This window comes from Tympanuchus pallidicinctus, unplaced genomic scaffold (assembly GCF_026119805.1).
Source record: "Tympanuchus pallidicinctus isolate F22 unplaced genomic scaffold, pur_lepc_1.0 scaffold1, whole genome shotgun sequence".
In the NCBI taxonomy this organism is placed as follows: domain Eukaryota; kingdom Metazoa; phylum Chordata; class Aves; order Galliformes; family Phasianidae; genus Tympanuchus; species Tympanuchus pallidicinctus.
This window is the reverse complement of record NW_026294618.1, coordinates 60,673,812-60,689,647: the sequence shown is the minus strand read 5'-3', so window position 1 is coordinate 60,689,647 and position 15,836 is coordinate 60,673,812. Positions and strand designations below refer to the sequence as shown.

General features: G+C 36.5%; 1 protein-coding gene and 1 long non-coding RNA gene across 2 annotated transcripts in view; both read left to right on the top strand.

The window, feature by feature from the left end:
* LOC128086262 (uncharacterized) overlaps positions 1–15,836 on the top strand; it is a 144,091-nt gene that overhangs the window by 22,613 nt on the left and 105,642 nt on the right. The gene's annotated exons all lie outside the window — the stretch shown is intronic.
* Positions 10,624–15,836, top strand: part of MYCT1 (MYC target 1) — a 22,381-nt gene continuing 17,168 nt past the window's right edge. The window contains exon 1 of the mRNA XM_052694589.1: positions 10,624–10,680. Within this exon, the coding sequence (XP_052550549.1) occupies positions 10,624–10,680 (57 nt within the window). The remainder of the gene's footprint in view (positions 10,681–15,836) is intronic.

Genomic DNA, 15,836 nt, shown 5'->3' with positions numbered 1-15,836 from the left:
CATACTCTCATTTGAAGCAATTTAACCATATAAGTACTTGCTAGTGTAGATTTTCTTCATTCTCCAAACTGCAGCACTATGCACTGCATCATCTCTTAAATCTTTGTCTAAAATTACTGAGGCACATTTTTTTTTATCCATCATTTATACTAAGAAACCCACAAAAACCTTACTGATAGCTGTAGAGTTACTCTGACTTTAATGTGCTAAAAAGATATGGCTTATTTCAGTCTCTTCCTCTTTGCTTATTATGAGAGAATATAACATCACTCCAATTCTTCCTGCTTGTTCTCACACAAATTATCACCTCCAGCTCTTGACAGAGCTGGAACCCACCTTGTACAAAAAGTATATTTCAATCAAGAGTGGTGGTCATTGCAACCTTCATTGCATTAATCAGATATTTTTTTCCTTTAGCCTGAAGAAAACTGTCTTCATTATCCTGACAATGTATCATTATCTTATTTTTTCTTTAAATTGGTAGAAATTACATACAAAAACTTTTTGCCAGCAGGGTGATTATGAGTAGCCCTTCTGGAAGAAGAGAAGATTATGATTGCTAATACATACCAATTTCAAAAAAGGGGTCACCTAGTATACCACGGTCTTTAATCATGACAGGAATTTTGGAGACTGGAATTTCTGAGAAATATATCTGGATATTTTTAGTAATTTTGTATTAACAGTATCCTTATTCTAATCTTATACTTGATTCCACTATGATGTTGAATGTGGTTAACATTAAACAGACATATTAAATATAAGGATCCTCTGCTAGATATAGACACTGACTAGGATGAGAAGAAAACGGTACTTCCAGCATAGAGAAAGAAATAAAATAAAAGACTATATAGTAACATATGTGTTCTACCATTTCCAAAGCACATTACTCAGTGTGTGGCACACTTCACAGAGCCCTCTGTTAGGATTGCCTCAACTAGGGATGGATGGCAGCCAGATGTGCTGCTCAGATGAACAAGTCCAGTTCTATGCTAAACAATACTATCCGTCCTCTGACAAATCCATCTCCTGAGTACTATGACGAAGTGATACAAATTGTGGTGGAATACAGCCAATATCACAAATCCTGACATGTAAGTGTCCTAGTTCTATGTAATGAGTGACACAGCACCTCTGAGTGCTACTGCTTTTAGTTGAGATGTTAGGCCATTGACACTGGAGAATTCAGGGCATCTTCCATCTGGAGTGGAATACTGCCCTCAGAGAAGTTAAAATAAATTTTTGGTATCCTTCATCACTCTATCGCTCTATGTTTGGTTTCATTCTGGTCACCAGACTCCAAGAAACACCTCAATCAATAGGGGAAATTCAGAGGAAAACAGTGAGAATGACTGTAGGAAGGTCTAGAAAGCACAGCCCTCCTCTACAAAAGACCGAAAAAACTGTTCAATCTAAAGAATAGAAATTGAAGGGATGTGGAAAAGCATTCAGAACCATAAAGGAGCACTATAATAGGAAGAAAATGAGTTCTTCTCCGTGTCCTCAGTGGAGAAGTCAAGAAGCAGTGTGCTCATCTTGCAACAGGTGTGGTTGTCATATCAGAACAGAAAGTTTTAGGAAAAAATACAGCATTGTACTGCATAACATGAGGAGAAAGTGAAATCTGCCATAATGTATTAAGTACTGACTGGACTGGAAAGCATTACTATTTTACATATATATATTATATATGTTTTTGGGGTGCATAACATGATATCTCTTTCAGTGCTTTGATCTCTTCTGAGTCTATTGCTGTGATTCTATGAAAGTTAAGACTAGTTTGAGGAATAGAGCTCACCCTTTCTGCAGGTTTTGCAGCAAGCAGTTGTTGCCACTTCCTTCCTGCCCTAAACTGCCACATATTACCAATGTGCAATGTCAGAAAATTGCCACACACTTCTTGAGAGATATGTGCATTTCTGCACACCATTTTCATGTACTCTGTAAAGTATAAAAATAAAATAGAAATCATCTCTCTGAATCATCCGATCTTTTCTAAGCAAAGGCTCTTGTAAAGTTTGTCTTTTATATTTAAATGTGACAAAACTTGAGTGAGAAAACTATGAGAGGAAATGAAAGATACGTCTGGAAGCCATAGCCTATAACCCCTCAAATATGGGCTGCACCAAATTATAAGTAGTGTTGCAACAGACAACCTAACGTTACTTGTGCTGGAAGGCATGAAAGTAACAGGATGAGACTGCACAAAAGTGAACTGGGCATAGATATTCATAAAAACCATAAAAGCTGTCATATAACAACATATGGTATATTCTCGGAAATTATCAAACTCCTAATACAGTTTAGAGATTCCTAATTAGGAATTAAAAGCATGTAGAAGTACAGAATCAGCTTAGCCTAGCATATGGCAAGAGCTGAGCTAAACCAAATAACATTTATTTTTTATGTCAGTCACCTCATTGTTTTCAAGAGACTCATATCTGTTTAAAATGCACTGTTGTGCCTTTTTTCGTCATTCATGCTTCACATTATGCTAAATTGAAAAATGTTTCTAAAAGCTCAAAATACTACACCAAAATAAGAAACGGATACCCCCCTAGTACTTAAAAAAAAAAACCTAAAGTGCTCTTTTTAAAATATTATAAGCACTGAAAATCTAAAAGTGATATATATTCTGTTAGGAGCTGCAAAATCCAGTATCTGCATAGTGCCAAGTCTGGCATAGCTTCCTCTAGGTGTGAGCTCCTGAGGCTAGAGCCCTCTTCCTGCTGGTACAGATGCTCTTACACATTCTGACATTTTCACACTCCCCAACACATATTTGCAACCCAATGCATGTGCATATATGTACGCACACACATTCACACATGTACACACAGTATTGTCTTCCATAAAAGACTGGCACTGGTGTCTCGAGACAAAAAGGCTCTTCCCTGCAACTGTTCTAGATCCATGTCCTTACCAGAAGATGATCCCCAGATCTCACAGCTCCCTCAGTAGTTGGTTGGGACCCCTTCAACTAGTCAACTCTCAGATCCTTGGTCTCTCCAATATCCAGCCCAGGCCTCATTATTTGGCTCTTGGGCCTCTTCCACTTGCTAGCTGATGGAGTTCAGTGTTAATGATTACACACGTTGGCATCCACATCCACACACACTGTGCACATTCTTGTTTCTGCAGGTGCTGGCAGCAGAGTTGCATGTTCCCCGGTGGCACCCAGTCTCACTGCAGCTGCTGGCATGCAGACCTCCTTAAATATCCACGTGCACAGAATAGGGAGCTTCTCACCCAAGAAAATAGCTGGAAGAGGTTTTCAACTAGATGCCAGGATGGACTGTGTTAATCAGGTTTGGAGGATGGTCAGACAAGTGTTCTGACAATGATTCCTCACTTTTCTACCCTCAGTTCCTACTCTAAACATCCTTGAATGTCTTGAGTTTCATTCACCTGAAGAAAGTATACTCTCTCTGTCTGCAAGGTGATCTAGGGAAAGCCTCTCCCATTGGCTCTCCTGTTAGCCCATGGGAGCTGGGCTTTCACTGGGTTGATAGATTTCTATAGTTGCTGTCATGCCGCCAGGTTTCTGTGTGTTGTGATGTACCTTTAAATGCTTAAATTTATTTCAACACTTCAGATTAAACACGTGTATATATATACATATACACACACATATTACAGTATCAAAGAATAGTTCAAGCTGGGTGGAACTTCTGGTTCCTTTGTGTCCAGCCTTTGCTTAGGCACTCACACCCAGAGCTAGTTGCCCATACCCAAGGAGGAGATTCCACAACTAACCTGGGAAGCCTGTGTCAGTGCTCCATTACATGCACAGCACAGAAATGCTTCTTGGTGTTCAGGCAGAACCTCCTGTGCTTCAGGTTGTACTCATTGCCTCTTGACTTGGCACTGGGCAAAACTGAAAAGAGCCTGGCTCTGCCTGCATTGCATCCTCCTTCCAGGTATTTATATTTACTGATCATATATATGCTTAGAAGTTCAGATCAAATATTTTAGAAGTAACTCTTGTTTAACTCGAACTGATAGCTCAAAGTAAACATGATCAGATAGTGCCACCATATGGACTGTATCGCAAAGTTCCTTAGTGCCAGACTAAAAAGATGCTGAAGGAATAGGCAAAGAAACTCTCTACTTGCAAATCTGAAGTTATTTGGAATTTCCTTACATTCAGGTAGAGACAAGATGTCTTTGTCAGCTGTGCCTCTGGACAGCGCTGGGCAGAATTTCAGCTGAACAACTTGGAGCAAAACTCAAACATGGATGAAAAAAAAAACTCAAACAGGAAAAATTACAAAAAAGTCTTGTGAATCAATTAGACAGAGGAACTAACCCTTCTGGATTTATTTGCAGAATTATTGAGTTTACTTACTTGTTTGGTAATGCATGTGGGAAGAGAAAGAGAATTTAGCTAAGAATAAGTAAGAAATTTAAACAGTTATTCATCTGACGAACACTACTACTATAAAACATCTATACGTTCTTGTAAAAATAATAAAAAATACTGAAATCACAGACTACATCACAGCAGTCACAGTAAAATGCTTACTTGGAGACTGAAGTAAAAGAGTAACCTGCTAGGAAAAAAGAGTTGAAAGGCATGTTAGAGTCATTAGAATTTGTGCATGTGCCTCATAATATCTAATCTGAAAGGACATTTGAAAGGAAATGGATAGAGAATAGGGGATTTAACTAGGGGCAGAAGTTTGAGGTGCTGCCTGAGGCAGATGCAACTTCTGACAGGAATAAATCTAACATTTCCATAACATGAGAAGGATAATGAAATCAACAATTACTCCTTAGAAAAATATTACTTTTTAAAGAATAACTGTTGTCTTGGTCTTCATTATTTTGTTTCATTTGTCCCCTATTTGTAAATGGCAGAATCAAGCATCTGCATGAAGGAAACTCTGGTTCCTGGTGTTGCCACGATATCCACTGTCACTGCCATTATGCTTGAACATCCAAGTCTTTATTTTAAGACTTCTATATTGATCCTGTTACAAAATGTATGAATGAACTACAAAAAGAAATTTAAATATTTGAAATACATTAGGCATTTGAAAAGCCAAGTGAGCCACTATAAACTGTATGTGAGTGAAAGAATTTATCCAGGGTCTTTCCTGACCTCATTTTCAATATATCATAAATTCATTAGGAATGAAGTTGCCATTGCTATGCAGTGAATTTTATCAGATATTATCTTTAACCTTTTGATGGATGTTGACAGGTTGTATCAGAGTTTCTTCTGAAAAACATCAGGATTCTTCTATGAGAAATCCATGCTTTTCATCATGATTATTTTCATCCATCAGCATGAAACTCTCTGCCTGTCTTGCCAGAAAAAAAAAAAAAGTCAGTTTTATATTTAGATTTTATATTAGAAGCTGCAATATATATATATACAGACTTTTTAAGATGATGCTGTTAAAACTAATATTAAAACTTTTGTAAAAATAATGCACATTTAAATGTTTTATCAAAGTAAAGTACGGCAGAATAGAGAAGTAATGAAAAATAATGGCACCCAAATCTCACATGTACAGAAGAAGACAGGAATTTGACTAGGAATAAAGACATTTCTAGTTGATAAATCAAATCTAAGAATGTAATTATGTAATTTTTAATTGTTCCATATAAAGACCAAGAAGTACTGAAAGAAAACCTTATTGTCTACAAAATTTCTGAATTACATGCTACTCGTCTTTTGTGTTTAAATGTCTTTATACTCTGCTTTACACTGATATGTCTTATCCTGAACGAGGCTGCATTTCACGTGCATATTCAATCTTGCAAACTATGACTCATTCACCCCTACAATGCCTGAATGTTTTTTTCTTCCTTTGGATGTCTCCTATGTTCAACTCTGAGTCAGTGTAAATTAGGCAGTTTCAAGATTGCAGCTGTTCTGCACTGCAATATTTATTTCAGGAAAATACTGTGCTACAACACAAAGTGTGGTTAAAATACATCACAGTAACTATTCAGTAAGCATGCACACCCACTAGGACAAAAAGTCCCAGGGGGAGTTTTTCTAACTAACTCAATGCTTTGGGTTAATGTCTTCTATCTAGAGCTAAATGATGTGCTTAGAAAGGCAAACATGTTTTTGGAAAAGTCCTTCTCTTGACAAAAATCTCACCTAATTGTGTCTCCCAATTGTCTCAAAACTCCTCTAAAATTAAGATGTATAAGTGCAAAAGAAGTGCAACCCCACTGATGATTCATATACATCCAGTGTTCTCCTTTAAACCACAGATGATGCCTTTTATAAAGCTGATCTTCCATATTATAGGGAGTTCTGAAGACTGTTAGGATGCCTAGAACTGCTACAATAATAAGGAAGGGACAGGTGGAAAGAATGACTACTGCAGTCTTTTGTCAATGTAAATGTCGATAGCTGGGGAGAGAAATTCTCTGGAACTCTTGGGTATACTGAGAGAAATACATTCGACGGACTTTTATCTCTTTGCTCCTGAAAACCTTTTGGCTACTTCTGTGCTAAGCAGAGGTGGAACAGACATCTTGCTGTCAGAATTTTGCTTTTGCAGCAGTTGGTATTGGGCACAATAGAATGAACTGCATATGAACTCGACATACATACAAGGCAAGGATGACAGACTTGCCAGACAACCAACTGGAAAAATGCCTATCGGTGAGTGGAAGCTTGGGTATTTCCTTTTCAATGTATTTCTTTTTCCTGAAGAGTTCAGGAAGTGATAATTTGCACAATAAAGAAAGAATGCAAATTGCATGGACTTACTGTAATTTATTTGAACAGTTCCTATGAGAACTACAGAGCTATGATCTATATGGATCACCTTGGAGAAAATGTGCTAATAATAAAAAATAATTAAACCACATACACAAGGTAAGTTGGCATACAGAGCATTATGCATGTACTTTATAGTCTTTTAAACCCTTGCTTATGGTGTTATGAGCAGTGTAGAATCTTATTTTCATGTTTTGTCCTTAGGGTTTCATGCTTTCTGAAAATAATGAATGCCTGAAATTCTCTTTCTTACATTTTCTAGCCAGAATTTTCTTTCTGAAGAATCTGGAGAAAAATCATTAATATCTAATACACTCCTAGAGACCAAGCTCTTTCTTGAGACAGTGACATTACTTCAGCTGTATTTCTCTGCATTCACAGCAAGTGCATCGTATCAAAAGGTGTATTCTGACACAACCAGCACTCGGAAGTAGGCTATTTCTTAGTAGAGACTGTGATCTGTAGCCGGAAAACTGAAGAAATCCATGGTTTGATACGATTTAAAATTGGAGATACTGAAGATAGCAAATTCAAGCAGATTGTCAGCCTTTGTCACATTATGAGCAACTCACAACAGAGATAGTTTGTTGGGGGCAGGAATATTTTTCATCACTGGCTAAAGAACAAAAATTCCTGAGTTTTAATTCATACATCCGGAAAGCTGTAGAACTATCCAAGGACAAATATGAAGCTGCTGAAATACAAAACAATTAAAGGAAATCCCAGCCTAAATCATAATCTCTAGGTGGAAAGTGTAAGAAAAAGAAATATCACTGGATGCTCATTCTACTCTTTTTCACTGCCTATTTTTGGTGAACTCTGCATACTTTGGAAAAAAGATATTTTGTGGGTTCAGTTAAGAGAATTCAGCACACATACCTAGGTCTCTTTGAGAAGCATCAGTAACAGTAAAGCAGCTGAAAAACTGAGAAGTGTTTTTATCAAGGTGCTTTAAAATTCTGATAGAGTGCTCATTTCTTTCTGTTAGTGACAGAGATACAATTCTTCTGCTTAGCACTGATTAATTGTAGTTAAGATCTGGGTACATTTTTAAAGGCTTCCTCATTATGCTCAAGTATCATCACCACGAGCACAGACTCTGCTAACGAGTCTGTCCCCTCTTTCCTGTAGCTCCCCTTTAGATACTGAGGGGCAACTATCAGGTCTCCCTGTAGCCTTCTCTTCTCCAAGCTGAACAGCCCCAGCTCTCTCAAAATCGGTCCCATCCCTGGGATCACTTTTGTGGCCTTTCTCTGGATGCTTTCCAACAGATTCGTGTACTCCTGTACAAAGAACTCTGCATCAGTACTCTAGATGAGGTCTCACCACTACGGAATAAAGAGGCAGAATCATCTCTCTCACCCTTTTGGCCTTGCTTAATTCAGCCCAGGATATAGCTGGCTTTCTGAGCTGTACGTTGCTGGCTCATGTCCAGCTTCCCATTCACCAGTACTCCCAAGTCCTTTTCAGCAGGACTGTACTCCATGCTTACATTCCCCAGCTTGTATCAATAGTAGGGGCTGCCATGACCCAGGTGCAAGACCTCGCACTTGGCTTTGTTGAATCTCATGAGGTTCACCTGGGTCCATTGCTCAAGACCGTCCACATCACGCTGGATGGCATTCATCCCTTAGGCATGTCAGCCACACCACCCACCTTGAAGTCATCCACAAACTTGCTGAGAGTGCACTCAATCCCACCATCAATGTCATTGATGAAGATAATAAAGAATACTTGTCCCAGTACTGAGCACTGAGGGGCATCACTTGTTACAGATCTTCAACTGGTCATTGATCTATTGACCACCACTCACTGGGTAAGATCTTGCAACTGATTCCTCATCCATCAAACAGTCTACCCATCAAAACCATATCCTTCCATTTGGAAAGAAGGATATTATGGGGGACCATAGCAAAGGCTTTATAAAGGTCCAGATAAATGATATCAGTGGGTCTTCCCTTCATACACTGTACTTATTACTGGCAAGTTCTGTTGCACAAACTTGCAATTCTTTTTGTAGACAAAGATATATAGTGGAAAGAGTATGAAATTTCTCTGGTTCATTTAAAATTTTATTAGACAAAACTTGCAGAGATACACTCCAGATAACTTTTGGTAGTTTATCTCTGATCTGTTACTCCTTTCAGTTACCAAAATAAACTGTTTATTCCTGAGGAAAAAGACAGAAATTCCATTCCTTAATACACTATCCAGATATAAACTGCCACACTTCTCATTGTTGCTGACTTGCCAAAAAGCATTAAAGTTGACATTTCATATACTTAGTGATGTGGAAGACTGAATTATTTGCATGTGCCAAGTCTGAACTTAGTTGCTTTTCAAATAAATTAAGCTCAGTACTTAATCTTATTTCACAATGATCATCTCATTAGACATTTTCATTTAAAAAATATTAATCTTTTTATTTAACAGTTTAAAAAATTCTTTATATATATATATATATTTCAATCTCTATTAGAGCAAAAAACTAATTTTAGTCATAGCATTCTTTAATTTTTATATTCTTGTAATGTAGTTTGGAATTTGTATCCCTACCAAGCTAAAAACCTAACATTTCCCATTAGGCTGTATCTTGGTGGCTGATGCATGAAAATCAGTTTGTTTCTTTTCATTCAGGTACCTAAATCAATATTTGGATATTTTGTTGTAAGTGCCAACTTTGAAAGTAATTAGTCTTCCATAAAATTAGTGTACCATTTCTAAATATTCTTCATATCTATCTATTTTTTAAAAATCCACACAAAAATTGCTGTAAAAAAACACAGGTCCAAATCTCAAGATTTGAATATTCCTAAATTTTGGGGTTTCCTGATGAAAATAGGTGTATCTGATTATGTTTTTTATTAATGTTCAAACCGAAACCTCATAGAATTCTTCAAAAAGCAGACATTTGAAATTCACCAGAGAATATTTATGTTAAATGCCTTAAATATACATCTAAAGACTTGATCCATTATCAGCTATATATTTAAGAGGGAAATACTTAAAATCAGGTTCTACAGAACTGTTTATATAAATGTATGAATTTGCATTTTACTGATTCCAATTCACTCTCCACTAATTCTGTAACAGAATCCTCAAGTATTTGGCTATCATTTTTAGGGGTGTTACTATTGCTATTTATTATTTTTAGCAGCAGTGCTTACACATTCCATCAAGGATTTACCACTACAGTGTATTAAAACTATTCAAACAATTAACTCAATGTCTGTTTATGTTCCAGGGATCTCATAATTTAGACTGGGGTGTGGAAAGGAAAAGAATTGGCAGAGGAAATATAAAATGCACTCATTAAAATAGCAGCCCTGCTGCCTTGCAAGTTCCTCAGAATAGCTGAGAGTCAATGAGAAATACTTAAAAATCTTCATACCCTAAGTCAGTGTACTAATGAAATGGTGTTTTTTTAAAAGCTTCCTTCACAATTTATTCTTTATAGGAAATTACTGCTGGATGTAAGTGCTTCAGAATATTTGAGAAAGTTCTTTAACATAGAAAATAAGTAAAGGGGAAAAAAAATATAAAGGAATTGCATTTCTCTGCCACCAAATATTTTGGGGTTCAAAAAGTTTCAGGGAAAGAGGAGATTTGGTATTGTTCTAAGTCAATTCACTCTGGCTGAGGAAATGACGAGAAGGAAACTATTTCTCTGTCTCAGGAACCATGTGGGGCTTCAAGATAAGGCAAGCACTTGCTAATTCGAGTCCACAAGCAGGAAATGTGATGCATCCATTTCCTTTCAGACAAAAAAACCCAGTTCCCTAGCAGCACAAAAGCATTACTTCTACCACTAAATCTCAATCATTCAGAAATCCATTGCTGCACTTTGGACATACTATTTTATATCTGTCTTTTGGATGTTATGGATAAGAACAGTACTTACTCACCGGTTTCATGGCCACCAAAGTTTTGGGGTAAGGATTTTGTTTCTTCTTCTGGAATATCATTGAAATAGATGCTGAGATTAGTTGTTAATTGCCTTAGAAAAAAAGATTGGATTTCACTAGCACTTCTTGCAGTGCAAAAGATTGTTTACCAAATGCTTCTCCGACAAAGTTTTATCATGAGTTTTGACTAATCAAAGCAGTAGGAACAACTAGGGCAGAGGGCAGTTTGACAAAGCCCCTTACTGAAGTCAGTGAAAAGGTCTATTGACTCAAGCATGTTTAAGATGAAGTAGACATTCTGAACTGTTTAATGGATGTACCTACATGACAGGCATGATTTGTTTCACCTACTGATGAAAAAGACGGAAACAAAATGTTGCAACCTTTGTAATAAATTCTCAATCTAGTAGAATGTAACAAGATTGGTAGTTTTCTATGGTATCTCATGATCAGATTTCTCTTACTTTTTCATCAATGTATTTTCCTCAGTATTTTTCTTATCATCCATTATCATCATTTTCCTTCATCCAAGCTTGGCAATGATTAGTTAACTGATATGTATACAGTGTGCAGTAAAAATGTATGTTATACTGAAACTCAGTAGACGTAGTTAGATTTAGCTAATTTGCAGAGAACCTTTCCACTCAAAAAGCTCTATCAACTCCTTTATTTAGCATTAACATGTCTTAGCATTAGCAGGTATTGTAAAAATGTATCATATGATCTGTTTTTATCTCTCTTACCATTATTACTGAGCAATGGCCAATTCAAGAATCTGTGCACTGTGCCAGGATAAAAAATAGTATGCACTAGCAAGAACCAATACTAGGAATTTTGTTACATGGAAGCACCCCAGAAAAAAGTGGAAAATAACTATATAAGAAGATTTAGAGAAGCTCCTTCTGTTCCTTAGCATGTGATGCAAGAGGCTGCTGAATGCCCAACACATATTTCCTGTGCTGACACATATACTTTCCTACTGGGAGATCACAAGCAACTCATTGCGTTTTTGTATCTTAGGTTAGAAAGTGGAGTAATAATACTGGATGTCTTTGTAAAGCACTTCGATATTAAGTGAGGAAAAATAAATACTGTTATTAATGTTTAGTCTTTTATTATCTGATGGACTGTAAGTATTTGTGGAACAGAATTACTTGTAATTCTAAAATGTCACTTTCAGAACAAAAATGAAAGTACTGTCATCTGTGCTTTAAGAATCCTTTTGTAAATGTCCCGCCTGTTCTTAATACAGACTTGATTTAATCTGACACAAATTATTCATTCACAAGAAACAGGAAAAGTATATATAACTCACTAACAATATAACATATTGTTATTGTATTATTGTATATAACAATTCACTAACAGTAACACCCAGATTTTTTGCAAGGTGTCCTCCATCTTCATGATGAGTCAGAAAAGGTACACAAAAGGTACTTAAGAAGTGAACTTAAATTCCACAGCATATTGTATTCAAGGGACTACACTGGTGCTGCTTAATTCAGTTATTTCATTTAAGGCTTCTCACCAGGTGTGCCAAACCCTGATATTTCAGTGCCAAGAGCTGTATCTGATGACAACAGAGCAGCACATGCTTGAGCTGTTTTTACTGCAGAAAGGGCCAGCATTGGTTCTCACTGGAATTATACACCTAGCTTGCCAGAGACTGACTTTTCTCCAGCCATGATCAGCTCCTTTTTGCCTGTACTCTAATAGCAGAGAAATCTTTGAGAAGAGCTCACACGACTTAGGAAGCAGAGATGCTTCACATGTTCTTCTTATTTTTCTGATTGAGTTTAGAAGAGTTAATAGCTTTCCTCTTCTTTTCCTTTAGATATATCACATGCAGTATACTAGGGAGGGATACTACACTGTTCCATACAGTAGCCAGCATCAGAAGACTATGACTGATACAAACTCACTGCAGGAAAACATTGCTTAAAATGATAGAAATGTGTTTGCTGACATCCTTGGAAATGTGTGAGGTAAAAATAAAACTACACATATTAGATATAAATATATATTTTATTAAATGAGTATGCAACATTTGAAGCTATTTGGTGCTTTTTTTTCAGGATACGGTTTACAGTTTGTTTCATCTTTTTTAACTCACTTACCATGTTCTGCTGAGAATGTGAATACATCACCAAGATGTAGATCCTTGTCCATTCATAGGTGACTTCTCAGTAGCTCTCAAGGACTCTACCAATATGTAAACTTCAGAGTGTGTGCAAAAGCTCATGAGAGGAATTAACCTCCTGGGGAAAAAATAAATGCAGTAAAAATTGTTAGAGGAATTTACATAATTACATTTAATTTCTCACAATTCAGAAAGAACTTACTGTCCAACAGCTGATTCTCTATTCTGGAAAATGTACAGGCATCCTGTTTTCTGAAGGCATCCAGTTTCCAATGGAAATTTCTTACAACAGCGTCTTAGAAGTAACCTAAGAATTTCAAATCATTGAACAAACTAACTGTTCTCTAATTATATGTGAATACACAAACATTTTTACAACATCTTCAGTCCACAGTTCTGTTAGAAACACACACATGCATCCATATAGGACTAATAACCAAGATTTATGCATAACTTCGTATAAGTCATGGTATGCAAATAACTTAAAGTAGCCTAAATCTTCTATCACAACTCATTTCAAGTACTTAACAGGTTAAAAAAGAAATGATAAAAAAAATATAGCACACTTTTGTTTGTAGGTTCAGTATAAAGACAATGACTATGCTGGAGAATTATTAGCATCTTCATCTGCAGATCCTGCAAGTCCTAGTTCTTTTCAATTCAGGTTTCACTGTCATCATTCTGCAGCATTTCTGAAATGCTAAAACTATGCAGCAATATAAAACAGAAGAAACAAAACAGTAGTTCTTCTGGCCTAAAATCAATTCTGGCAGACAGAAATATAAAAGGAATGTGACCGCTCTCTTTTAGTTTAAACTCATGATTCTCTTGGTAGAGATACTGACCTTGTGAACAAATGCAGTCTGTGTAAGCATAACAAGCACAGAAGAGAACATGCTGGAACCACAAGTTTGTTTCATTCTCTGGAATTCTGATTCTCATTTTTTTTTGGTAGTTCCCTAATACAGAGTTTTCACAGAATCTTCTTACATGTATTTGTTTTTTTCAGAGAAGTTTGCTGTGAGAATGCAGGAGCATTCCTCTTTTAGAGACCAGCTTTTATGGAGCCGTGTAGCCTCTGCAGTCTTATTTTGCTGTAGGTCTCCATGGTATGGTACTTTGGCAGAGATAGAAGCACTTACAGACAGCCTCTGCTGCAATTCAGCACTGTTGGTGTCACGTGGGACTGTAAACAAAGTCTGCATTAGATTTTTATTGGTAGTCAGTCTCAAAGGGAGATTTGTCGTGGCATTAGCTAAGTGAGAAATTCAGCTTTTGGTACCCATCCATCAACTACTAATCTCATTTTTTATTGTTTTAATATAGTCTTTATTGAGTTCATTTTGATTTGTAAGTGAACAGTGGAAACAAAGATGTTTCAATTTTAACCAGGAGTGCATTTCTTGTAATTCCTAAAAACATTTTCAGTCGCACACAATTAAATACAATAAATGGCTTTGAGACAATCCTATTCCTCCAGTGTAAATGGTAAAATACTTTCAGATCAGGAAATTCAATTTAAGTAGTACGTTTGATCTGTTGAATATGACAACAGCAGAGAGAAAAAAATGTAAGTACATCTTAATCGGCATAAACTTGGATTCCTAGATTATAATCTAGTCTAGTTTTACTCAAATATCTATTTAAGTAATACAACATTAAAATTAATTCCATTAATACTATTAAGAAGATTTTTTTTTCCCCTGAGTTATAATCTCAGGTGTTATTTTTCTGATGTACGGAAAAGAGTGTTGTGTGCTCAGCTGGCATTCAGTATTTTAAGACTGAGAACTGTCTGGCACTGTCACTTTAAGCATTATGCCTTGACTTTTATAAGCTAAAAATGATTTTATATATAATGTCAAGTTTTCCTTGTCTTTCTCTTTTGTCTGTCCACTGATCTTCCCCTCATTAAAATGTGTTTATTTGCTTTAAAGAAGTCACTCTATATAATCTGCAGGAAAATACAAGTAAATCATTCATAGAAACAGAATCACAGAAATACTGGGGTTGGAAGGGACCTCTGGAGGTCATCTAGCCAAACTCCTGCTCAAGCAGGCCCATCCAGAGTAAGTCGCCCAGGACAATATCTAGGCAGTCTTTGAAAATTTCCACAACCTTTCTGATTTAACCTTGAAGGCTTCCACAGCCTCTGTGCACAACCTGTTAATCAGTATATTCTAACATGCTGCGTTGTGTTACCAGTCTAGCAATAATAGCTGTTAAGGATTTAGAATCATAGAATTACTAGGATTTAGAATTACATAGAATTAATAGATTTTGCACTGTTCTCTTGTTTTATAAACTGAAATACTACTTGTGAATGGCAGCACTGACAAAAACTATAGCACAGCTCTCAAACATAGGGAAGTCTGACCTAAATGGCTAGGTCTCATATTTGTTCTGTATCTCTTCATCTGACAAACAATGACTACATCCTCAGTGATGATTTTGTCATTCAGACTTCCCAGAGTTCTCTATCATGCACTTTGCTAATGATTCTGTTGTTTAAGACTTGAATTTCAGAGTCTGATTGATGTGCGGCTCATCAGGGATACTGAGCCACCTCTTGCAACTTGCAACTCAGGGTTTCACCTCACAGTATGTGAGGATGAAAGACTTAAATCCTGTGCAGATTTCTGTCCCCATCACAGTGAGAACCAACTGCGTGTAAACAAACCTTCCATCCACCTCTCCCTCTTACTCTTTCCTAATCATATAAATGGCTTAGATCCCTGCTGGGTCTTCATTGCTTACCTAACTTTCCATCATCTGCTTAATGTTTTCTCCTTTACTTTTTCAATCTTAAGCCTTGAAGTTGTAGAAGTTGTACACCTCCAAAACTACCTTTCTAGTTTATACCTGTGTACGTAACCTTAAAGACCTCTAGTGGCAAATAGAAGTTTGTCATTCTCTCCCAGACTTGCTTTGAAGAGAGTACAATCCAAATGTTGTCATTGATTGGTTTTGGTACATTTTAGTTCTATGTGAACTTGGAGAATCCAGTATAAATGTAGTCTAATGTAGAAAATAATGAATAGGA